At 44.8% G+C, this 26,246-nt stretch overlaps 1 protein-coding gene across 1 annotated transcript in view; it reads left to right on the forward strand.

The window, feature by feature from the left end:
- Nucleotides 1-26,246, forward strand: part of RYR3 (ryanodine receptor 3) — a 525,783-nt gene that overhangs the window by 414,541 nt on the left and 84,996 nt on the right. The window contains exons 51-64 of the mRNA XM_053224214.1: nt 915-1,078; nt 3,156-3,234; nt 7,147-7,236; nt 8,232-8,378; nt 8,588-8,650; nt 10,069-10,144; nt 10,264-10,383; nt 13,126-13,245; nt 13,790-13,857; nt 14,794-14,915; nt 19,856-19,905; nt 20,496-20,556; nt 23,266-23,504; nt 25,132-25,213. Coding sequence (XP_053080189.1) covers nt 915-1,078; nt 3,156-3,234; nt 7,147-7,236; nt 8,232-8,378; nt 8,588-8,650; nt 10,069-10,144; nt 10,264-10,383; nt 13,126-13,245; nt 13,790-13,857; nt 14,794-14,915; nt 19,856-19,905; nt 20,496-20,556; nt 23,266-23,504; nt 25,132-25,213 — 1,481 coding nt within the window. The remainder of the gene's footprint in view (nt 1-914; nt 1,079-3,155; nt 3,235-7,146; nt 7,237-8,231; nt 8,379-8,587; nt 8,651-10,068; nt 10,145-10,263; nt 10,384-13,125; nt 13,246-13,789; nt 13,858-14,793; nt 14,916-19,855; nt 19,906-20,495; nt 20,557-23,265; nt 23,505-25,131; nt 25,214-26,246) is intronic.

A 26,246-nucleotide genomic window follows, 5' to 3' on the forward strand; every position in this document is an offset into this window, starting at 1 on the left:
ACCCTCACTGTCATTCCTTTCCTCCTGGCATTGTGTGGCCCCTGTTAGCCAGTCTTTACCAAGCTTAGGTGTAGAGGAGAATCCCCAACAGCTGCTCTGAGGTTGAGATGTGGGATTTTCAAAAGACCACATACCATTCTGAGGAAGGTTCTTCACAGCCACTTGCTTGAAGAAAAGTGAGTAAGAGGCCTCTGTACAGTCTGACTGAAATACAGTTCAAACTGTCAGACTTGCCTCCCCTCCCCTTAGCCCAGTTTATTTCGATTTTTGAGGTCGCCATCTTTAAAGGTGGAAAATGAGTAAGTCTGGCTTTCTTACCACAGTCTGAAGCTTGTGGATAGCTCCAGTTGGTGTTCACCTGCACTTAAATTTTATTTATTCCAGTGTTCCTTTGGTCTAGTAGGAGTAGATCAAAAACTGTTCCCAACCCCATATTATTTGACTGAAATTTCTTCCGGGCCCCATTCAAGAGAGAACAGATGTGATATTGAGCCATCTGCTGAGGATACCAACATAAGACCCATATCAGCTGCAGAGGGGACTGTCAGAGCTTCTCCTGTCCTCTCCAGTCACAGGTTGGGTCTATAACCATCTGTGGTAGGCAAGTTTATAGACCACTGTAATCCTTAGATATTCTTGCAATTAACTATTTGGGAGATACTGATTTAAACTTTGATTAAAGGATTTTCACCTTAAAGCAAATGGTGACTTGAGGGCTTTACGGGTTGTCGTTTGATCTTCCAAGGATCCTTAAGTTTCCACCAGAAAGCATCAAAGGATATAGATGTTCCCCATTTTGGTGAATCTGGACAAACGCAAGCGTTTTATTTTTTTCAGCTAATTGATGAGTTGTTCCCTGTGGGCGGCACTAGTTCTCATCTCTGTGCTATCATGGTCTTTGTCTTCCCTCACAGAAGTATGACCCAGACCTTTTCCGAATGGCCCTTCCTTGTCTCAGTGCTATAGCTGGGGCACTACCACCAGATTACTTAGATACCAGAATCTCAGCCACGTTGGAGAAACAGATCTCAGTGGATGCAGATGGCAACTTTGACCCCAAACCCATCAACACCATGAAGTGAGTCCAGAATCATCTCTAAGCCAGTCGACATTTTGGCCAGTGGCTGGTGTTTCTCTTTCAGAAGGTAGCGAGGATTATGAACTTTTCTTCCTTCTGTCCTGCTAACCCTGCGGATCATTTTCTTTGACACGCTATAAGTCACGTTAGGCACTGGGTTTTGTCAGCTTCTGAAGGTCTAATCCGTCCATATCTGATTATGTGCTGTATTATTATATTCTGGGCTTTCCTTTCGGGGGTTGGTTTATTTATTTTAAGAGACTAATGCTTTCCACAAATAAATGTCACCCGAGGCATTGTTAAGAACCACGCTGACAAATGATGCAATTAATTTATTAATGAATTTTTTGACAAAAATCTTCATTCTTTGTGAATTAGGCCTCTATAGTTCTAATAGCATTGTACGTCAAAACAACTCTATAAATAACACTCAGCTGAACTCCAGTAAGGCCTCAGGGTGTGAGTGACAGAACAGCATGGGGTCCTTATTTGAAAGACTGGACCCACTCTTTGCCATGCCAAGGGATGCTGGAATTTTAGAATCACCCTACAATAGTGTCTTTTACTTCCTCCCTCTGGTTCCCCAGCATTCCTCTCTAGTGATGATTAGGCCACGGATAAAATATTGGGCAACATATGCCCAATTTTGTCTTCTGGCAGTTCTTTCCTAGTTATGATTATGCGTTGTGGGTCATATAGTCTTCATGTCCGGGTGCATTTTAAATGAAGAGCTCTAAAAATGCTTTAGATTGAACAGGGAAATCAAGACATCCTGTAAGAGCCCCTTAGACTTGTGGTTTGCGGCGGTAGCTCCCATAGGAGAGGCATAGCTTGAGCCGTTCCTAGGGGCCGTCAGCTTTGATAATGTATAAAATTCACCTTCGGGAGAATTATGTACACATCCTATCACATGGAGCCTTGAGTGAGTGGATGGCAGGAAATAGAATTGAACCTGCTGTAAAAAAGAGGTAAGGGGTGTGATAAAGTACCAAGCTAGAGCCCAAGAGACGCAGGTGTTGACTTCGGAGAACTTCACCTTGTGAAAACGTAAACATACTGAAGGGATGACAGATGGTGTAATCACTTGGATGCCTTTATAAACATTTTGAGATATACACTAGCAATTGTTTGCTAGCGATGAGTGTGGTTCCATGTTATCTTGAGAGTTCTGATTTCTTCACACATACCTCTGGCATCAGTATGGTTCTCCAAAAAATATAAGTAACAGGAGCTAGAAGTTAAGCAGAAAAGCACATGATTGCAAGGATACAGGGTTATAATTAAAACCTAGTGCAAAGCTGACCAACCAGGCCTCAGGAAGCACAGGAACCAAGGCAGGGTGACGACATGAACAACCTTCAAGTAGTATCCCCATTAGATGAATCAGCGCAAAGACTTTGCTGCCGTGGCCTCAAACAACTTAAGACTCAAATTCCAGGGAGAGTGAGTCTGATTGGCCTACTCAGATGTCCATTCTTGGTGACCGTTCGCATAAGACTCCATGCAATTCAAGACGTGTTCCTCAAAGGAAAATGGGGGTGCTTTTTGTTTGTTTTGTTTTGTTTTTTGTTTTTGTTTTTTACCACTAGATGGGACAGAAGCTGCCAGGCCAACAGAAACAAGTGTCTGCTCTCCTAACCAAATTCTAATATTTAAACATGAGTCTCTGAATCCAAAAAAGTAGACAGTCTTTTGTAACATTTGGTTCTCTGTCTACCCATTTCTGGCATTCCCAGTTTGGAGTTGGTGAGGTTACAGGCAGTGTCTTTGGATAAGGGGATTTTCACTGTCTAACCCAGGTCAGATCTGGCACAGGAGCCAATGGAATCTTGAGCAGCTGGAAGGTCACCTGTGCAGCAGAGGCTCCTACAGTGATGTCCTCCAATAAGACCTGGTGTGTGTCTGTGACCCAGCATGGACAAGCCATGAAGTTCACAGCTGGGAATCCAGCTTCAGCCTTGGGTTAGCTGGTCCCTCCCGTCCAACTTCTGCCAGCTGATCGTTGGTTCTGGCCATCTTTTCAGTACATCCAGCTGAAGTGCTTGGGGAGGTTGTAATTTTTTTTTTCTCATTTCAGTTTTTCCTTGCCTGAAAAATGGGAGTACATCGTCACCAAGTACGCGGAGCATTCACATGACAAATGGGCCTGTGACAAGGTAGGGATTATCATCCAACTGACAATTGTCAGGGGGAAGAAAAAACAGCCCAAGAACATTAAAGGGTCCAATCCTGGAAATCTGCCTGATTTGTCTAAGTGACAGACTGGCCATGCCAAGAGAATTCATTATTTCTGAGCAGCAATTTCCCAGGGATGGTGGAGGTCGGAGAAATAGGCAGCAGCAGTGGCTGGTGCTGCTTTTTGTATTTCTCAGGAAAATGATTGATTCTGGGCTTGTTAACTCTTTTCTAAACACTGCATTTTCTGGAGTTTGCACCGAGCACGTGATTTTGACATAAATGCATAGTATGGGGCAGGAGGCGTTCGTTAAATTCTTTCTTTGAATGTAGCATTGGAAAAAGGGAAGTGCGGTTGAAAGCCTTAGCCTTGTATTTTGTCGGCAAGCTGCATTTCATTCTATGGAGGACCCACATCTTCCCATGGTAGGCAGCCGTAGAACTTCCAGACACTCCCTTATTAATACGCCTGTCCATCTGGTGTTTAAAATTCCTCACCACATGAGGTCAGGCTGCTTAATGAGTTTAATTGCTCTGTCAGCCCTTTAATGCTGGCAGGCAAAGTGGGAGGAATGTGCCAAAGACATCCAGGATTCCTGTGGGCCGCCAGTTGAGGACTGGGGCCATTGCTCAGCTGCGGCTTCGAGCATGTAGCAGTGAACCCGTCTGCCCTGCAGAGCCACAGAAAACCACCTCCGAGCAGTGTGCCCTAGAGAGGGGACACCTTTAGCCGCTCTCTCAGCCTCTGCATTGATCTGGGGTCAGTTTTTTTTCCTTCGATCAGTTTCTGTTTGGGGCTGGTGATAACAACAACCCTCGTAACCATAGAGTGGGCTCATACGTCATGATTTTAGAGCAAAGGTTGGCAAACCTTTTCTGTAAGGGGCCAGATAGAGGGACATCTGGATGGCTCAGTCAGTTAAGCATCCAACTCTGGCTTAGGTCATGATCTCATGGTTCTGTGAGTTCAAGCCTCACATTAGGCTCTCTGCTGTCAGAATGAAGCCTGCTTTGGATCCTGTCTCCCTCTCTCTGCCCTTTCCCTGCTGGCACCTGTGCGTTCTCTCTCTCTCTCTCTCTCTCTCTCTCAAAACTAAATAAACATTAAAAAACTTTTTAAAATAATAAAATAAAGGGCCAGATAGTCAACATTTTAGGTTTTACGGGCCAAGCAGTCTCTGTTACAACTGCTCATCACTTTTGTGGCAACACAAAAGTAGCCAGAGATAACACATAATGAAAGAGTGTGTTCCGATAAAACTGTATTTAGCAAGTGGGGTTGGGTGGATTGGCTAAAGGGCTCCAGTTTGCTGACCCTTGCTCTAGAAGGTCTTCACATATGCCCATTTGGCCAGCCTATGAATTAGGGGAAAGGGACACCTCCATGAATCCAAAGTAGTATCCAATCCATTACTAATCCATGTGGATTTTACCTCCTTAGTCTCTCTTGAATTTGTGTATGTCTGTCTATGCCATGGCTTTAGTCCAAGCTACAGTCATCTTTTGCCCAGATGATGGTGGTAACATCCTAACTAGTCTGCCCACGTGCATTTTCTCCACTCTGTCCTTTACGCTGCTGGCAAGTGCTAGTTTCAGTATGTAAATTTAGTCATATTCTACCGCTGTTTTCCAGTCCAGCCCTCCTCCTTGTTAAAATCCCTTAATAGCCTAACCATTTTTAATACAAAGGCCAAAATCCCAGACATCGCCCAACAGCGGACACTATCTAATCTGGCTTCTGCTGCCATCTCCAGCCTCCTCTCTCCCTTTGCCCTCTGCTCTCCAACCTCATCCCCTCCTTTTAGTGTGTCTGTCTTTCTCTCTCTCTCTTTCTCTCTCTCTCTCTCTCTCTCACTCACACACACACACACACACACACACACTCTACATAAGCCTGAAACCCTTTTCATTCTGAGCCAGGTCCCCATCTGCACCCACACAAACAAACACCAGTTACCAATTCATCCTTCAAATATCCATCCGCATGTGAGTTCTTCCTAGGACACTTCTTTCCCAGATTTCTCAGATAAAGGCCCTCTTAGCTTCTTGTTCTTTTCCTTCATGGTATTCTCATAGCAGCTTATATATTTATATTAATATTTATATTTATAACAATTAAACAGTTTCACCAGTTATTGACTACATGTTTACTGGTGTGGAATTTGATGAATCTCTCTCTCGGTCTCCCACTGGACTATAAGCACGTTTATAAGGAAACATGTTTGCTCACCATTGCCAAGTGGGCATTGATCATCTAACAAAGAAAAGAGCATTTTTCCCCTGCTTTCAAGAACTTCAGACTCTTGTGGGATAAAGAAAATAGGCCAGCCATTATACAGGTTGTGGGAATGAGCACAGGGTTAGAGCACATAACCCATAAGGGGAGTCCCTAAGTCAACAGTGGGGGTCCAGGAATGCTTCCTTGAGCTGGTGACATCTCTGCTATATGATAAGGGACAGGTAGTTGTTCAGGCACAGGGTAACAAGTGCAATGCAGTCCATGGGAGCAGCAGATGGGAGCAGAGAAGCAAGAGAGAATCTGGTGGCTTTAAGGAACCATAGTTCAATATGGTGGGATCACAGAGTAGAGCAGATGAAGAAGGGTGAGACATGAGTCTAGAAGGGTCAACAAGATCTCGCTGTAGCTTTAGAGTCCACAAAGAGTTTGGGTTTTACCATGATGACAGATGGGAGTCAGAAAATCTTAAAGCAGTAGAGTGCCCTGATCTCGGTGATTTTATAAATATTGCCTGACAGTGGTGTAGAAAATGGAGTCCACAGAGAGGTGGCAAGACTGGAGGCAGGGAGACCACATAGAAGCTATTGCAGTACTCCAGGTGAGAGCCAATGGTGGCCTGAACTAAAATACTGGCAGGGAAGCTAGGGAGAGGCAGACAAATGAATATGTCTGGGAAGTTGAACATAATATGAGCTGGTACAGAGAAGAAGGGGGCATCGAGGAAGATTCTCACACTTCTGGCTTGGAAAGTTAGTGTAGCTGGTGCCATTCACTGAGATCCAGGGAACCCAAGAGGAGAGGCCCCCTAGAGGAGTAAAATGCTGAATTCTGTTTCAGGCATGTGAGGAGGTACCTGTGGACATCCAAATAGAACTTAAATATGTTTGAAAATTAGGGAAGAGATCTGGGCTGCAATCCCGATTTGAGATTAGGCCACCTATGGACCGTGGGCCTGGATTACATCTACCAGGGAGGGTGTACCTTTGAGAAGGGACAGAAACTTGAGAAACATACACATTAATGCATGGGCTGAGGCAGAGCCTGAGAAAGAACATCCAGGAGTCTTTGAACTGTGAGGTTATGACAATTCAGGGGCTCTTACTTTCCTCTCTATCCCCAGTGCCAGGGACAGAGTCTGGCACCTAATGTAGTAGGCATTCAGCTGATGTTTGTTGAATGGATTTTGAAATTCCTAAACTTCTATGATGCTAGAAGACCTGCCTTGCTACAATTGTTCCCTAGGGTTGGCAGACAAGCAGTGCAAGTCAGGTCAGCCTCCTCCAAGCAGTGGGCAGTGGGACCAGTCCTCAGATGCCTTTAGCCTTGACTTCTTTCCTTGCCTGTGAACATGACACACTGACCTGAGAAGCGTTGTTCTCAGGTCTTTTGAAACATCCTTCTGTCTGAAACACAAGCGAGTAAGCAGCGAGGACAGCTGCTGAAACAAGAAGAAATAAAGGGGCAGAGTTCAAAATCCAGGGGGGCAGAGAGCTTAATGGCCTTAAAGGATCAATTAGACATTTTGGAGGGGAATTTTCAAGCTCTGTCACATCCCATTATTCCATTTGTTCAGTGAAAATAGAAGCTGGGATTTGGGTCTTATAGGAGGGCTCTTTGGATGCCAAGGATATTTGAACTGAGAACATTTCTACAGAGTCAGAATGGATGGAAATATGGAATTTCCCTGGATGAAAATGTGAAGACCCATCCCCTGATAAGGCCTTTCAAGACATTAACAGAAAAGGTAGGAAACTCGCCTCTGGTAGCACTGAGTGGCCATGCTGATTGTCCTTACTTGAGAATTGTATCAGGTGGTCAGAGGAATTCAGGGCACATTCATTCTCAACTTTACATAAACTCCTCAGAAACTCACCAGTGGGCAAGACCCTCAAGGACCGATTTCCAGGAGCCCATCCTCACATTCTGTTCTTTGGCCCTGAGCACCCACCGGATGGAGAAGCACTGTTCAGCCCTTGGAGGCTGGGCCAAAAGGCATTCGTAATTCACTTGCAACAGGACTAGGAAGGGCTTTTGTCAGACTGTTGACGTGGGGGATTTGGGGTTGGGGAAGCATTGAATTGCTGGAGAAAACTAAGCTAGAAATAACTTCCAATTGTGACAGATGAAGGGAGTAGAGAGAAGGACCCCTAGGGAAGTATGGACAGGTATCTTTGAGATGATATTACTATTATTATTATTATTATTAAATCTGATTCAACTCAATTCCGAATTCCTATCTTGGTATCAATAAGAGTTCTTCGTAAGCTTTCAGCTTTATGTCACACATAAAGGATGGCATATGTATCTCTGTAGGTGTAGTGGCCATTTGTAAAATGGTGCAGAGCTCAAGAGAATTCTAAATCTAAGAAACTCTACTTCCCAAGCACAAAGGAGAGTTTTGTGCAGATGGATTCCCTCATGTCCCAACTGAAACAGTGACTAGAGCATGAGGAGTCACCCTCCTATTCTTGATCCTCTTTATCCATAAACTGTGGATAATGTCTGGTACGTTTCCTCCAGAGGCAGGAGACTATAGGGTCTTGCACTTGGAAATGTTAGAAAGACTGACAATGACATGTTTCAGGTGAGATGCCGCAGAGGGTGTTTGGACCTAGTGAGAGAGGAGGCTGGAGCCAGCTGCAACCACATCCACCGTGGGGGCCAACTTCCCAGGGAGTCAGGCCTGTCATAGTGCAGGGGCGTGCTCTGCAAAGCTCTTCTGCCCGGATTTTCTTCCAGGAGAAGGAAATTTACCGCTGGCCTGCTAGAGAGTCCCTGAAAACCATGCTGGCTGTGGGCTGGTCTGTGGAGAGGACCAAAGAGGGAGAGGCCCTGGTGCAACAGCGGGAAAATGAGAAGCTTCGGAGCGTGTCCCAGGCCAGCCAGGTATGACAGCATGCCCGGGGCCAACACTGGGCCAGTGAGGAACCCCCAGAGAATCTGGGAAATCTGTCCCTGGTGTGTCAGGGGCGAGGACTACCAACAATGAAACCTGGGGATCTCTCGAGGATACGTCTTTGGTAGCTGAAGTCAGGATACTGGTAAGAGTAAGGAAAATAATGGCAAACCCAGTGATTCTGCCTTTGCTTTCCCAGGGCAACAGCTACAGTCCTGCTCCCCTGGACCTCTCCAACGTTGTGCTCTCCAGAGAGCTCCAGGTCAGTGTTGGTGCTTCCAGAACAGTTTGCTTTCTAAAGCCCCCAAGTGCAGGACATATTACCCTCCAAAGAGTTTTGTTCAAAAGGAGTGAGGAGGCACCTGGGTGGCTCAGTCGGTTGAGCATCCAACTCTTGATTTCAGCTCAGGTCATGATCTCATGGTTCGTGAGACCGAGCCCCACATCAGGCTCTCTGCTGACGGCATGGAGCCTCCTTTGGATTCTCTCTCTCCTTCTGTCTCTGCTTCTCCCTTGCTTGTGCTCTCTATCTCAAAATAAATAAATAAATTTAAAAAGAATCTTTAAAAAAAAATAATGACCCTAGGGAGAGAAGGGCTCTTTACAAAATTAAAATAAATGAAAAAGGAGTGAGGAGAGGGGAGAAAGCCTAGAACATGTCACCGCTGAAATATCAGAATTGAAAAGAACCAGACTGGGCAAGGGCCACAGGGCAAGTCTTGGCTAGAATAAACCGGTTATCTAAGGAGGCCAGGCTTTGTACTTCTTCCAGGGCCATCATCACAGGTAATGACTCACTAAAAGGAGGAAGAAACTGCAAATTACTGTATCAACACACAGAACTAACAGCTAGGAGGAAAAAAAACTTGGAACAAAACTAGTAAGAGCTAGGAGAAAGCCTGTGGAGCAGCCGCCCCTGGGGTGAGGGTGACTTCCTGGTCCCAGCAGGTGCCGCCAGCTGCAAGGGCACTTGCATATCTCATGTCCTGTGGAAGATTCGCTTGGGTGCCCCATGTTGGTGCAGAATTCAGGGGCATACAACCAAGAGGATGAAATTAAAAGCCCCAAGCTGCCTCCTCTCAGCCCTCCCCTCCCGCATACATTGGTGGCCAGGATTGGCCCCAACCCAGGGCAGATACTCCCCAGACAGTCCGTCAGACCAGCCCTTTGGACCCTGGAGAAAGTGTCTTTCCAACGTACACCCTTGATTCCAGGTCACTATTTTCTGAGCCTTAGAAAGATGAACTCTCTTTGAACAATTGTATTTGCAGCCATTTTCTCTAAGATGTGATTATTTTTAGCCTGCTAAGGTAAGGGATTTGGGGGGATTCTGACACCCACTGCCATCTCCCTGTTTCAGGTCAGGAGTAAAATGTCCAAGTCCTGCCAGAATGCAGTTTCAGATGGAAATGTGTGTGTCTCATAAATGCATCAGACTGTCAGGATAATAAGTTATAAGGGAAGGACAGAATTAGAAGCTGTTTTCTGTATGGAGGCGAAGCTATAAAAACTAATGAGGTGCATAAACACAGACTAATTAATGATGGGAGACGCTCCGCGATGTGCTGTTAGCATTTGGTGGTGCTCAGTTCCCGAGGCTGCCTGAAACAGCCCAGCAGATATGGACCCATTTTTCTTCTTTGCTTTTGCTCTGACTGCTGTCTCTTTGGTGGGACACAGGGAATGGTGGAGGTCGTGGCCGAGAACTATCACAACATCTGGGCCAAGAAGAAGAAGCTGGAACTGGAGAGCAAAGGTGAGCCAGGTTTCCGGTGCCCCCTGCAGGAGGGGAGCTGGGGGTGCGGCAGGTACATTTTCCCAGAAGTGCAAAGGAAGGGCCAAAGAGTTGGTCATCTCTCACTTTCTTGTCCCCAGGTGGCGGCAGTCACCCTCTGTTGGTACCATATGACACCTTGACAGCCAAGGAGAAGTTCAGGGACCGAGAAAAGGCACAGGACCTGTTTAAATTCCTCCAGGTGAACGGCATCGTGGTTTCTAGGTAAGTCATCTTCCAGGTGATGTTAGGGGGGCAGGGAGGACTTGTGGACGTGGTCTCTCCTTCCCCAGGTATTTAATCGCCTGTCTGCAAAACAGACGGGAGACAGGATAATGGTCAGTATTCTGAAATGAGAAAACTTTTATTGGGGAGCATGAAGCCATCTTTTCTGACCTAAACAGGACCAGTCAATATCAATTTTTAAAGCTCAGTTATAGCAAAGAATCATGACAAATTATACATGTACACCTTAAACATTTAATTTGAAATTGAAACATATAAACATGCATTCATTCACAAATCTTGTGCTATAGGCCCCCGAAGCTTCTCTTTGTATATTGTTTTATCGATTGGCCTTCTAAAGCATATCCATAGGGCATCGTCAGAACTTTGGGACTTGGGCTTCTTTGCAGGACAGCAAGAATTACGGCATATACAAAACCGTAGAAGTGCAGTATCTTCCAGATTTTTAAAAATGTCTATTTTGGGGAGAGAGAGCGTGTGCACACACAAGCTGGAGAGGGGCAGAGAGAGCAAGAGAGAGAGAGAGAGAGGCACAGAGACAAAGAATCCCAAGCAGGCTGTCAGCGCAGAGCCCAACGTGGGGTTCGAACTCCTGAACCGTGAGATCATGACCTGAGACAAAATCAAGGGTCAGACACTTACCCGACTGAGCCACCCAGGTGCCCCCTTGTAGATTTTTTTTTCAATTTCCTCTCTTGTCTTCTACAGCTAGTTATCTCGCTCATACCTATTTCAGAAACATGTATTTGGAAACACAAATGCAAAATGTACAGCCTAGTTCTCACAGAATCAGCAGTTGTCTTCAAATTTCTATTTTGTTTTTGTTTTAGACAATATTTGATTAAATTACATAAGAGCAATAGTGAGCAAAATGGACATAAACAGTCTTTGAACACAGAGAACAGATTCTTTGAAGACACAGCACCACTGAGGAGACTGAATGCATCAAGATTTCCTGAGTTTTTATCGCAAACTTGTGCTTGTCCGAATTATCTAGATGAGGATTATATATGAATAGGGTCTTAGCTGCTTGAACCTAGAACCTGTTTCCTCACTGGTCAGATGTCACTGGTGGGCTTTGCTCCTTAAGTCATGCTCGCTGAGTCCCTTGAAGAGAGACAAAACAAGCCAGGGTTCCTATCTGATACAGCCATTCCTTCTGAAAGAAACGTTTGCTGAGCCAACTGCTGTTTCTTGTTTTAGTCTCCTACAGAATTTTGCCACAGAGTGGCCAAAAAAAGGAATAATAATAAATAAACTAAAAAATAAAAACCCATACAAATATTTCTCTTGTCGCGCCTATGAAAAAATATCAAAACTTACTTGCCATATTGTGAAGCAGGAAAGGTCAGACAGCAGGAGACCACCTCTGGGGAAGCATTTGAGAAACACTCCCTTCGTCGTTTTAATCCTCTTCTTAACACCCAGAGGAACGTGCGCTGTGGTTTGCTGATAAATAACTTGCTTACAGAAATGAAAAATTCCTCTTTACCAGAACTAAAAAGGAAATCAAAGAAATAAGGGGGGAAAGGAAAAAGATGGTTGAACTCAGCAGACATAGCCTAGTAGCTGTTTACCATGCGCCAGCCCCTATGGAGGGCACTTGGGTGTGCAGGCAAGGAAGCCAGAGCCCCGTCAGTAAGGAGAACTCGTTTCCCGCTATCCGTATCTCTGACCTGCTCCATCCTCAGCTTCCCCATCATGCCACGGCAGCCCATTCTTCCTGGTGCTCAAGCCAAAAGCCTTGACTCCTCTTTTTCCCCCAACCCACATCCAGTCCTTCAGGACATCCTGATAGTTCTGCTTTAAACGATGTCCAGAATGTGACCATTCTCACCCCTTCCGTGCTGTTAACATCATTCCTGTAAGAGCCTCCTATCCGGGCACCTGCTTCAACCCTTGCCCCCCACCATCAGTTTTAAACCTAGCAATTAAAGTAATTTGTAATTTAAGTCATTCCTCTATCCAGAACTTTCAGTAGCTTCCCATCTCAGAGCTAAAGCAAAATTCTAAGGATGGCCCATAGGGCCCTAATGATTTATTAACCACCTCCTGTTTCTCTGACTGCCTGCTCACATCCATTCCATCCACACTAGCATCTGCCATATTCCTTCAGCTCGGCGTGCATGTTCCTGCCTCAGGACCTTTGCACCACCAGTCCATATGCCTGGAAAACTCCTTCCCCAGATGTCCATATGGCTCACCTCCTCACCTCCTTCAAGCCTTTACCCCAGTGTCATCTCCCAATGAAACCAGCACTGATGGCCCCGTGTAACACTACAGTCTGCTTGCTCCCCCCTCTTGGGCCTTTTCATACTGCTTTAATCTTTCTTTTTTCACAAAACTTACTAGCTTCTAGCATTCCACATAATTTATATTTTGTGCTATATATTATTTGTGTCCATTTACAGCTAGTCTGTACGTTCCATGGAGGCAGGGATCTTGTTTGCTTCTCCGATTTATCCCCAGCTCGATATTTGTTGAATGAATGATAAAGATATTTTGAAAAATCTTTTCAGACGTTATCATAGTGCAAGTATTGGGTGCGCATAAACTCAGGTTCCAAGTGCAAGGGGAATCAGTCAAATGACAAAGCAGGTCACTAGGCCAGAATAACCATTAACGTTTGGAAAGTAAAGTCAACACAGATAGGATTGCTGATGCTCCGAAGTCACATAGTCATCTCTGTTACTTCCTGGGATTTACCCATTTCCAACCTAGAGGTATGAAGGATATGGAGCTGGATGCCTCCTCCATGGAAAAGAGGTTTGCCTATAAATTTTTGAAGAAGATCCTGAAATATGTTGATTCCGCCCAAGAGTTTATTGCCCATTTGGGTAAGTATCATTGTGAAATATCCCCCAAATGTGTGCTTCCCTTAATATTTCATAATCTCAAAAAGAATGTGGTATTCCTTTATCAAGGGATGATGCTTTCATACTGTAGCTGTTCGTAATTCATTGAGACATCATAGGTTTTGGGGGGGAAACGGTGGCTGAGATTTTTGTCCCCCTCTTTAAAAAAATCTGTTTCATCCTTGGTTTCAGGGTTTGAGCCACTTGTCATTTTTTTCATATAATCCATCCTATTTTAACTTTTCCATTATTTTGCTTTGTGACTGTGGGCATATGACTCAACCTCTCTGAAGCTGCTTTCTCATCAACAAAGTAGAGGAAAGGGTACTAAAACAGCTTAGAGAACTGACAGAAGAAACACCTAGCCAACACAGCTATAAAGTACTTTGTAAAATACGAGATATTTTGTAAAAATGAAATGGCCTTTCCATGACCCTGAGGAAAGTTGCTCTGTTTCTAAAATGCTGTGGTTGTTTTTGTGTTTGTTTTAACTATGGCCAACTTTGTGTTACTTTTGTCTTTGTAGAAGCCATTGTCAGCAGTGGGAAAACTGAAAAGTCTCCCCATGACCAGGAGATCAAATTCTTTGCCAAAGTAAGTGATTCCCTGCATTTAACCAAATTACTGTCTTCTTAGAATCTGTACAATGTAGGGTGTCCGGTAAGCTAATCTAACAAAGATAGGCAAAACTCCACTGGCTTTGATGAGCTGGACATGTATTTCTCTGTTGTGGAACAGTCCGGGGGCAGGTAGGTCGACTGAGATGGTAGGAAGCCTGGTCTTTTCCATGCCATCATCCAGGGACTCTGGTACTGTCCTCTCCTGGTGCTCTACCATTACCTCAAGTGTGATGTACGTCAATGGGATCCAGATGGGCTCACCTATGTCACATCGATGGGAAAGGGGAGGACAGGCCCCTTCTCTCTTAAAGATCTGTCCCATTGACTAGAACTCAGCTGTTCTAGCTTCACCCAGCCACCATGGAATCTGGGTGATGCATTCTGTAGCTGGGCGACCCCATGCCCACCTAAAACATGGGGGTTTCTATTGCCAAAAGAAGAGAAGGATGAATTTGGGTACCAGTGATGAGCAGTCTCTACCAAACAACCCTACTCCGAGGCCTGAATGCACATGAGGCCTTGGGATAACTGTGCTTGAGAAACAGAGACATAAAGGCTCAAGGCTGAAAGTGGTAGGCCCTTCCCCAAGTGTCCTTGTTGGATGCCATGCCCAAGAATTACCATGACCCACCAGACTATCCTGAAAATACTGGCTCAGGGCCATTTGCATATTTCTCTGGACCCTCAGTCAGTCAGTGACCTTCTCCATTCCCATATCCCCAAGGCCTCTGGTTTGAGGTGTACAAGAGGAAAATGGGTTGGAAACTGCAATTCACCGGGTAGAGATTCCTGGAAATTCCAGGACCTGTGTTTAGAGGCTTTTTGCTCCCTGAAAATGAACTTTTTCAAAGGAACTGAAGGAGGGGCTTTGATGAACTTTCTAGAAGTTCATTTATGGTGGATTTTCCAGGTTCTCCTCCCGCTGGTTGACCAGTACTTCACCAATCACCGCCTCTACTTCCTGTCATCCCCTCTAAAACCCCTCAGCAGCAGTGGCTATGCCTCCCATAAGGAGAAAGAAATGGTGGCCAGGTGAGTCTACAAATGACAAGGTCGTGGTGCTGACGTGACCTGTGTAAAACCCCAGATTCCTGGAGACCAAATGGCGAATCCTTCAGAGAAATGAACTGTGATCTGATGATTGGTAGCACAGAGGTTTTGGTTATCCTCCTGGTTTTGAAAGTAATTATATTCATACTTATCTGTGTATTATTTTGGCAACGAAGAGAAATGCACTGTTTGGATGTATCAGTAGGGCTTGGGAAAATTTTATATACTCAGATCAAGTTTTATCCTGAAATAACATTTAGAAAAAGGCAAAGTCAATTCTGAAGCTTGGACAAGCAAACACACAACGTTGAGAAGAAACAAGATTAATGCTGGCTTCCATCCCATTCTTACAGGCTTTTTAAGTTTAAATTTGTTTTAAAGAATCAGATCTTACAAGTCTTATTGTGGATGATCTGATATTTGAAATCTAGAGCAACATAATTCAATTTAAATTCCTAATAGGAAAAAAAAATGCATCTGGAACACCAGCCTTCATCCTCATTCCGCTAGGTGTAACGTGTGGATACCTCAAGGGAGAGGAGAGCAAAGGGAGTGCTTTATGAGCAGGCTAAAAGATGAATTCCACCGTGCCTCCAGTTTTCTCCGTATGTGATTTAAGATGACAAGGAATGGGTTAGACTTCTAAACGGCAGAGTTAAGAACTGTAACGGAAGCAGTCAACTCTTTCCCTAGCAGCCATTGATGGTGAACAGCATACAATATACTTTAGAAAGGCCCAGCCATTAAATACCATCATCCTTGTGAGGATATTCAACCTTAGGATTTAGCTAACATTTATTAAACACAAGGCTAAGCAGTGAGATCATTTTTCATACTTACATAAATGGGCTATAACTCTTGCAAATATCATTGTGAAACCTCACAGTGTTCTAAGAACTGCCTGTATATGTTCTCCAATTTGCAGATAGGGACTCTGAGGTTTGGTCAGGTTCACGCTGGTGCCTGAAGTGACCCAGGTAGTAAGTGAGGGCAAGAATGAGAGTCGTCTCTATCCACGTTGAGTGCCATTTTTTCTGCACAGTCATTACTTAATTTCACTTAGTAAAAAAGGAGGAGCCCATGCTTTCAAAATGAGATACCTGTAGCGTCAGTTACCGACCAAAGACTTCCTAAATATTTTCAGGATTAGCTGGTGTATTTTGTAAGAAGGCAGAGAAATGAGAGGCAAAGTGACATACTCTGATAATCCAACAGAGGGCAGGTGTGTCTGTCTTCTTCATCTATTTTTGTTAGATTATTAATTCATGGAAATGTAACATTTGTTCAGCCAGGCACCATTTGTCATGGCTGGAATACAACCTGGATCTGATCAGCCTTGCAAATAGCTTCCAAATCCATCATGTCCTCGCTCCCCTCCCACAGAAGCGCTTGTGTCTGCACCAAATGCTTTCCACCTCCAGACCCCTCGTGTCCGCATCCTTCACCTCTGCCTCACCTCTTCTGCATCTGGTGCCCTTCGCCAGTGCTACCACACTCTCTCCCTGTGGTCCCTCTAATTTATCACTTGCAAATTCTGAGATGGGCAAGCACCTGGGGACTCTGGCCCCTCATAACACTGGCCTAAGGACTTCTACTTAAATTATGGGCCCCCTAGGGGACAAGAGAGGGCCTCTGAAAACTTAACTGGCCTTGGTATGCCTGGGCAAGTGCTTCTGACAGCAAGGGGAGCCAGGTTAGTATTAGGATCAAACGACCTAACCATCTGGTTTAGTTTGAAAAATGTTGTTTTGGGGCACCTGGGTGGCTCAGTCAGTTAAGCGGCCGACTCTTGATTTCAGCTCAGGTCATGATCTCACGGGTTCGTGAGTTCAAACCCTGTGCTGACAGCCTGCTTGGAATTCTGGCTCTCTGCCCCTCCCCAGTTCGTGCACATATGTGCACACGTGCGTGCGAGCTCACTCGCTCTCTCTCAAAATGCACTTTTTAAAAATAATGTTACTTCGTACTGAGCATGAGTCCACTTTGAAGCATTTCACCAGAAATATCTGAGTTTATCAGCCCCTAATTCTAATTCTAAAAAGGAAGAGGATCTTGTGATAACTGTCTACTTACAGGTGAGAAAAGTGATGCCCAGAGCAGCTAAGTGGCTTCACCAGGACAGCCCAGCTAGTCAGAGTAGAGCCACAGCACACATGTTCCTTCAGGCTATCCCCCTCCCCCAACTCCATGATTTTTTTTTTTTATCAAATACATATGTCTTTAAAAAATGGACACAATGAGGGGAGCCTGGGTGGCTCAGGTGCTTAAGCATCAGCCTTCGGCTCAGGTCATGATCTCACAGTTTGTGTGTGTGAGCCCCATGCTGGGCTCTGTGCTGCCAGCTCAGAGCCTGGAGCCTCCTTCAGATTCTGTGTCTGCCTGCCCCTCTCTCTCTCTCTCAAAAATAAATAAACATTAAAATTTTTTTAAATGGGCACAATGAGGGGTGCCCGAGTGGCTCAGTCAGTTGAGTGTCCGGCACTTAATTTCAGCTCAGATCATGATCTGATGGTTCCTGAGTTTGAACCTCGGGTCAGGCTTTCTGCTGTCCACACAGAGTCTGCTTGGGATTCTCTGTCTCCCCCTCTCCCTGCCTCTCCCTCCCTTGCACACATGTGCCCTCTCTCTCTCTCTCAAAAATAAACATTAAATTTATTTTTAAGTGGACACAGTGAGGGGCACTTGTGTGTCTCTGTCTGTTAAGCATCAGGCTCTTGATTTCAGCTCAGGTCATTATCTCATGGTTGGTGAGATCGAGCCCCACATCTGTACTGACAGCATGGAGCCTGCTTCGGAATCTCTGGCTCTCCCTCTCTCTCTTCTTCTCTCTCTCTCTCTCTCTCTCTGTCTCAAAAATAAACTTTTTTTTAAAAAAGTACACATGATGAGAAACACAAAAAAGCAGTCTGTTATTTAATTTCATATTAGCAGTCTGTCAGATTTCTATTAACTTACTCTGAGTTCTCTGAAGCACTAGGCCAGGGTTTCCAACTTATTCCCACTGCAAAAACAGATGACTAACCACAGGGGAACTTTGGCTGCGATTTTCTAGTCGACAGCCCAGTAGACTCAGGGCATTAATTGAAAGCCACTTAAAAGTGAGCAAGTCTGTGTTATTATTTTTTTTTTTAAGTTTTTATTTAAATTCCGGTTATTGAACCTACAGTGTCATGGTAGTTTCAGGTGTACAATATAGTGATTCAGCACTTCAGTACATAAAGGCGAGCAAGTTTTGATCTCCACCGACACTCGGGATGTGTTTCTTCTCTGTTTGAGCTGTCCCCGAAAAGACTTCTGCCGCTGTTGTGGGTCAGAGAGCCCGTGACAAGCTATGAGTGAGAGGTTGGGAAGGACTTCAGCTCAATCTCACCTTGGAAGCCCTTGGCCTGTATCAGGTGTTTTTATTCTAACTTCCCTTTTCTGTTCCACCAGGAAGGACTGCTTTCTCAAGGGACTACAAAGTTCTTGTCTAGCTGTGCCACTGTCACATAGTGTCAGAGTTCTGAGTACTCTCTCCCCAGGAACTACTGGCAGTTCAGGCCAAATTACGGCTATAGTGGGCAAGGGTCCATCCATGGCATATTCACATACATTTATGGAGCTTTTTTCTAACTGCACAGGGCTCTCTGCCAAATACCATGGAAAGTAAAATGATAAGATACAGCTGGACCTCCAAGGGGTTCTGGTGTAGAAAAGATGGGTGAAAGGGTGGAGTAGGGTCAGAAAGCACAAAAGCATAGCAGATGGGCTTTCCTAACTTCCCGGGGCACAGTGAGGACAGCTACTCGGTCAGGCCCACAGACTGATAGGAAATGACAGAGGAAAGCAATATCCTAAAATGTTTTTATTCAACATCATATCCCCCTGTGCCTGAACCATTAATTTTCTTCTGTTCCCACCTTCTTCCCCACCTCCCAACTAAAGCCTCACACCCCCAGAGAAGGCTGCAAAATGGTTTGCAATCCATTGCAACAGTGGGAAAAGCATGATCCCTTTCAGAACCTTCATTTACTCCTGGATGTCCTACAAATGGATGTTTCAGCACATGGGACTGTATAGCAAGAGGTTGTTGGCAGTAACCTTGTTACTGCAAAATACTCTAGTTGTTGCAGAAGGATTATTTTCTTTGGGGCGGGGGCTGCCTCCAAGGTGCCTTCATGACTGTCCCACAAGACAGGGGGAAGCATACATTTTTCTTTTTTTCTTTTTTTTATAATTTATTGTCAAATTGGTTTCCATACAACACCCAGTGCTCATCCCAACAAGTGCCCTCCTCCATTCCCATCACCCACTTTTCCTTCTCCCCCACCCCCCATCAATCCTCAGTTTGTTCTCGGTATTTAAGAGTCTCTTATGGTTTGCCTCCTCCCCTCCCTGTAACTTTTTTTCCCCCTTCCCTTCCCCCATGGTCTTCTGTTGAGTTTCTCAGGACCCACATATGAGTGAAGATATATGGTATCTGTCTTTTTCTGCCTGACTTATTTCACTTAGCATAACACTCTACCCTATGATCCAGCAATAGCACTGCTAGGAATTTACCCAAAGGATACAGGAGTGCTGATGCACAGGGGCACTTGTACCCCAATGTTTATAGCAGCACTTTCAACAATAGCCAAATTATGGAAAGAGCCTAAATGTCCATCAACTGACGAATGGATAAAGATGTGGTTTATATATACAATGGAATACTATTTGGCAACGAGAAAGAATGAAATCTGGCCATTTGCAGCAACATGGATGGAACTGGAAAGCATATGTTTTTCTAGTGTGGTCCAGAGGATCCTTTGAGAGGAACACAGTGCATCTGGCTCAGGGGTCATTCTGTGCTCTTTGTTTTAAAGTGTGGGGGCCTGGGGTAGGGAGGGTACGAGTAAGACCTTGGATTTCTGTGCCTTTCCTACTCGCCTTCTTTTCTGCTTCAGCCTGTTCTGCAAACTCGCTGCTCTTGTTCGACACAGGATTTCCCTCTTTGGTAAGTGAAGAGGAGTATTGCTCAAAGCCTCACTCCTCCCTGTAATTATCCTTCACTTGCATTTTGCCTTTATTTCTGGTGCCTACAGACAACCTGAGCCTTAGGACTAAGGTGTCACCTAAATTTGCCATAGAAAATTGATCTGAAGTATGATAAATGACCTCTCTACCCCTACAACAGCTCAAATTTTCCACACCGATGAATGTTTTAAGCTCTGCCTCTAACATCCATCAAACAGTGTATGTGTCAGGCCAAAGATAAATGCATTGTCCCAGCACATAGGTCTGGCACTCTTAGTGTTGATGGTTAATTATGCCGGGATGTGGTTTGTGCATATTGAGAAGATTGCATTTAAAAGATAGGCTGGGGGCACCTGTGTAGCTCAGTAGGTTGAGTGTCTGACTTTGGCTCAGGTCATGATCTCATGGTTCGTGAGTTCGAGCCGTGCATCGGGCTCATGCTGTCAGCACAGAGCCCGCTTTGGATCCTCTGCCCCTCTCCTGCTTATGCTCTCCCCCAAAATAAATAAACATTAAAAAAAGACAGGCTGAAGGGTTTGGGGAGTCACCAGTGATATTGTTTTGTTCTAGGAAGTGATTCTACTACAATGGTGAGCTGTCTTCACATCTTAGCTCAGACACTTGACACAAGGTAAGTCTGCCCAGTTTTTTCCAGTAGTTTCTCAAGACTCCCTCTGTGACCCTCTCTTCTCACTTATTGTACAGAAGAGGAGATGTGCCACAGCTCTGCAGGAGCTGGGGAGAGGGAGGGGAGACAGGGAAGAGATGAATCTTCACCTGACATTAGCACTCTCCATCTTTCAGTTCACATGATGGAGGGCCACTGTCAGGGTGTGTACCGCACGCTAAAAGCTGAGCATTTGATCAATTCTTGTCTTCTCTTCCTGAGAAGTTCATCTTTCAGAAGATAATGTATATAATATAGCAAAGTGCCGCTTTATACCTCATTATCCACAAAAAGGGAAGAGCTGCCTGATGGGTGGCGAAGCCACAAGTGTCCTGGGAGATGGGAACCATAACACTCTGAATCCAAAGCAGCCAAGCAGGGGAATGCAGGGCATGTGTGATAAAAAGATCAGAGGCAAAGACAGGTTTAAACCCATGACCTGAGGGTCTTGCAGGAAAGATGGCTGAAAGGGAAAGGAAATTTTAACAAACGTACATGTAAGTTCTGGTAATATAAACATAAATGATCTAACAGCGCCTGGGTGGCTCAGTCGGTTAAGCGTCTGACTTGGGCTCAGGTCATGATCTCAGTCTGTGAGTTCGAGCCCCATGTCGGGCTCTGTACTGACAGCATGGAGGCTGGAGCCTGCTTCCGATTCTGTGTCTCCCTCTCTCTGCCCCTCCCCCGCTCATGCTCTGTCTCTCTCTCAAAAGTAAAACATTAAAAAAATTTTTTAAACATAAGTGATCTGATGAGATGAAAAGGAGAAGTAGTAGGAAAGACAGGGAGCTTTCTTGAACACACTCTTTGAGTAGAGCCCTTGTCAAAGTTGGGAGGATGACGCACTTCCCAAAACAATATGAGGAAGAGAGAAACCAACTAAGAGAGTGGCCACAAGATGAAAATCTACTGCAAACTAAGACTGGTTATCAAAAAAACGTTAAGCTGGGGTGCCTGGGTGGCTCAGTCGGTTGGGCGTCCAACTTCGGCTCAGGTCATGATCTCGCGGTCCGTGAGTTCGAGCCCCGCATCGGGCTCTGGGCTGACAGCTCAGAGCCTAGAGCCTGTTTCAGATTCTGTGTCTCCCACTCTCTCTGCCCCTCCCCCATTCATGCTCTGTCTCTCTCTGTCTCAAAAATAAATAAAACGTTAAAAAAAAAAAACTAAAAAAAAAAATGTTAAGGATAATTAAAAGCGATTTTAGGGGTCTAAACCCTAGAAACAAACATGGAGGTATTAGGACAGCACAAGTTTGCAGATCAGACCAAGGCACCCCAGGGGACTCAAATTCTGTGCACCTGAGATGAGGAATCTTTATTTCCAGAAGCATGTGGACTGCCTTTGGGAGAGTACCCCCCCTTTTTCTCAATGCAGGTCAGCGTGTTTGATAATCATTCCTGACAAAAACCCAAGACTAGAAAGAAAGATAGCTCGTGAATCCTTACAGGCCAGGAGCAAGCCTCACTTACCTCATTTCTTTCTTCTTCTTTTTCTGGTTAGCAGTGGGGGAGTGGGGGGCTAGGACAGATGATGATCTTGAAAATGCTGGAGATAAAAAGCATCTGTCCTTGAAGCAAGCCTGTCATAATCTTGTGAATAAGATGCTGAAATACGGAGGGGCACCTGGGTGGCTCAGTCGGTTAAGCATCCAACTTCAGCTCAGGTTATGATCTCACAGTTGTAGGTTCAGGCCCCATGTCAGGCTCTGTGCTGACAGCTCAGAGCCTGGAGCTTGCTTCAGATTCTGTGTCTCCCTCTCTGTCTCTCTCTGCCTGTCCCCCACTCATGCTCTGTCACTCTCCCTCTGAAAAATTGGGAAGCATTTTGCTCACTGTCATGCCCAAGTATTAACAGGACAGGAGCAGGATAGTCGATGCCAAAGGAGATGGTGACACCCTTTCTACTGTAGTTGCTGTCATAACCTTGACGTCCTTAAGCTAACGGCCATTTGCGTCTGTGTCCCCAAACAGCTCCTGGTACAACCATTTTCTCCTGTTCGCTTCTGGGGTGACGTAGTGCAGGATTCTACAAATAAGGTGTCGCTGTCCAAATACACTGTACCGGCATAGAGAACACTGCTTTGTTTTCCACGGTTGTAGAGAAAACTAGGGGGAACTTTATTTTTCAATAAACTTTTGTTGTGTGGGAGACAAAAAATGTCCTTCTCCAAGCTAGTACATCCCTGCTAGCTAATAGAAACGTAAGCTTAAGCTGAGTTATTTCTTTGTTCTGAGAGGTCCCACATCATGGGAGAGCTAATATTTCTTTCCTTAAAGAAGTTGCTCGTCTCATAGTGAACTGTAAGAAAAACTCACCTCTCCTTCCTTACAATTAGAAATTTACAGAGGAATATAGCCTGCTGGGACATTCTATTAATAGCAAGTGACCAAAATCAGTTTCTTTCTAAACTCTCCTCCACATCTTCCTGAAGAGTCGAGTGCCAACTCCCTCCAACAGACAACACTGTCCAGTTGCTAGCCCCCTTTGGGATTGTGTGACCCAGCTTGCTTCCTGGATGCTAACTGCTCTCTCCTCTTCCCCTGACTCTGTGTCAGTCAGGTGACTGGGGTGTCAAATGTCTGACCAGGTTAAACTACAAGTCACCCGTTTCAAGAAGGGGGTCGGCCAGAGGTTAGGATTGTGCTTTTGGTTTTGAACATCGTTTGCTTACAGGACTGTCATGAAGTCAGGCTCAGAGCTGGTGAAGGCTGGGTTACGAGCTTTCTTTGAAAATGCGGCGGAAGACTTAGAGAAGACTTCGGAAAATCTGAAGCTCGGGAAGTTTACGCATTCCAGAACACAGATTAAAGGCGTGTCTCAGAATATTAACTATACCACGGTGGCTCTGCTCCCCATCCTGACGTCCATCTTTGAGCATGTTGCTCAGCATCAGTTCGGGGTGGATTTACTCTGTAAGTCAGATTGCCGTCTATTGTGGATTTATATGCACATGGCTCCAGATAAAAAGGGTGTGTGACTCATTTGCTTGAATTAACCTTAAAAACGGAATCGAGGGGCACCAGGATGGCTCAGTCGGTTAAGTGTTCAGCTCTTGATTTCAGTGCATGTCATGATCTCACAGTTTGTGGGTTTGAGCCCTGCATTGGACTCTGCTCTGCTTGGGTTTCTCTCCTCTCTCTCTCTGCCTCTCCCCACTTGCGCACATGCTCGTTCGCTCTCTTTCTGTATCTCTCAAAATAAATAATCTTCAAAAAAAAAAAAGTGGAATAGAGATAATTATTCCATACTTTCTTCTTCTTAGGTTTAAAAATGGAGTAATAGGTACTTACAGGGGCAGAAATCCCCCAATTTGAGTATATAATATTTCATCTTTTTCCACTGTTATTGAGGACCAGAATTTTCCACCCACTAGCTTAGCTGTCAGCCGTTGTGTTCCCACTTAATTTGAAAAGGTTATCTGAGTAATCCAGTAGGGGATACAGGTTTGCTCCCAGGGTTTTTCAGATACCAAATTTCCTGTTAAGAAGCCCTAATTTATTCATTGGATACCAGGAGCAAAGGAGAGCTGCTAACATTTCATTATCTGAGCCTTCAGAAGAGACCATAGTCGGCTGGTATTATTTCAGTTTGCATTTAGTGCCACATATAGCCCCTTAGTGCAAATACTCTGCCACCGAGCTTCAGTTTCACACTTTAAATGTTGGCGCATGATTTAATTCAATTTAAACAGTTGTCCATAGCCAAGGCTATGATTTCTGTATCCCTGAACAACTAAAAATCAGTTATTTCCATGGAGGTGGGCAAAGGAATAGGGGAACATCCAAACTCATTATTTCATGTCATGGAAACAATGCATTTACTTGTTGAAAATTTTACATTAAATTAGTTCTCATTGTGTTCATTTAGTCCCTGCCTTATTATGAGTGCCAGGCGTTAAAGGAGCATGTAGCCTATAGATTAAATTCTGTGGATTCCTAAATGGAACATACACTTCCCTCGGGAAATCTGGCAAAATCGTGATGTGATTGAACCGTTTTGTGAAAAATGTCCGTCAGAGAACTTACGCAGGTGGACATGAGAAGCGTTGCTCTGTCTCTAAAGAGGTCAGGATGTTCTGCCTACCTTCCTAGGAAATTGCCAAAAGGCTCATTCAAACTTCAGACTTCTTGCATTCTTCCTTTCCAAGAAAGGAAATATTGTTATGTGTAAAATTTAACCATAGTGTCTCCCTCTTTTGGGGGAAAAAGAAAACCCTTGTGGATCTCCTTGGTCAAATGATTTCTTTCCCTGGAAGCAGTGTGATTCATATCAAAAGCCCCCAAAGGAAGTGGGATGGCTCATTGGAGGGTGTTCTCCCTGTCAGTGGGTCCTTTCTCTGTAGCTACCATTTGGTAGAAAGGGCTGTATCGTGTGTTGGGGGGGTGGGGTGAGGGCCGGGGGCGGGGGGCACACGTGCATGTGCTTTAGCTCTTGGGTGATGCCAGCACATTCTTTCTGTCGGTGGACCCTTTCCATGTGCTGGAGGTGAAGAGCTGGGATTGAGGCCTGGAAGTGACTGCTCGTGTTTGTTCTTTTCAGTAGGTGATGTGCAGATTTCATGCTACCACATACTCTGCAGTCTCTACTCCCTTGGGACCGGAAAGAACATCTACGTTGAAAGGTAATTAGTGAACAGAAGAGGCTGACACATTTCAGGGCTTAGAAAAATGTTACTTATGGGCTTGAAACCCTTAATAGCATCTTTTTAATACAGCAAAGTCAAAATGCTCACTGAAATAGGATGGAGATTTTGAGCCCAGGCCATTCAGTGTTTATGGCTATATTAAGAAACATAGGAAGGCTTTTGAGATTTATGACCTCTGTGAAGATTTGTTAAAAAAGAGAACCACAGGCCAAAATTGGTATTAATTGGGCCAAGCCAAAGCACCAAAAAGGGCTTACTGCCTAACCTAATTGCAATTTCAACGTCCCACAGAAATAGAAATCTTAACTTGTAAGTCAGGAGTTTCTTTTTTTCTTTTTTTTTTTCATTTTTGATCATTCAGTTTATTCATCTATAAATGAGAAAGATCCTTACAGTTTTGCTTTTAAATAACAGAATACATAGAGTGTCCTTAGACCGCCTATGGTCAGGTAGGGTCCGCCCTCTACTATGGAGGCCAGGAGGTAAGGTATGTGTCCCCAGCCTCTTGGCAATTTGTTATGACTGACAAGCCTCAATTCGTTCTACTTTGGTAGTTAGGGTTATCCACCCGAGTTCGAGATGCATATGCTGTTTTCAGTCCTCTGGCTCTGAAATACTCCACCACAGCTCATTAGTAGCATGCATTGTTTATGCCTTTACTGTCTTCACCCCTGCGTACAGTTTTCTTAGGCAGCTAAGCATTCCCGGGTGTACCAAGAGAGGGGTTTAAACCTCTCTTGCCACCCTTTTGTAAGTCAGGAATTTCTGATAGGCGCCAATGAGGTAATCAGTCACAGGGGCCCTCTCCATACCCTAAAGGAAGATGAGGTAAACTGTGTGGTAAGACCCCTTCTCTTCCCCTTAAGGGAAAGTTTCTAGCCTGGAACAGTCTTTTTTTTTTTTTTTTTGCTTCTAACTTTGTTGTCCCATCCTTCTTTCTTCCTATAAAAACTCTCCATTTTGTACCATCTCCTCCAAGCACCCCCCAGCACTTGCTAGCTAGGATGTT

This window comes from Acinonyx jubatus, chromosome B3 (assembly GCF_027475565.1).
Source record: "Acinonyx jubatus isolate Ajub_Pintada_27869175 chromosome B3, VMU_Ajub_asm_v1.0, whole genome shotgun sequence".
Taxonomy (NCBI): domain Eukaryota; kingdom Metazoa; phylum Chordata; class Mammalia; order Carnivora; family Felidae; genus Acinonyx; species Acinonyx jubatus.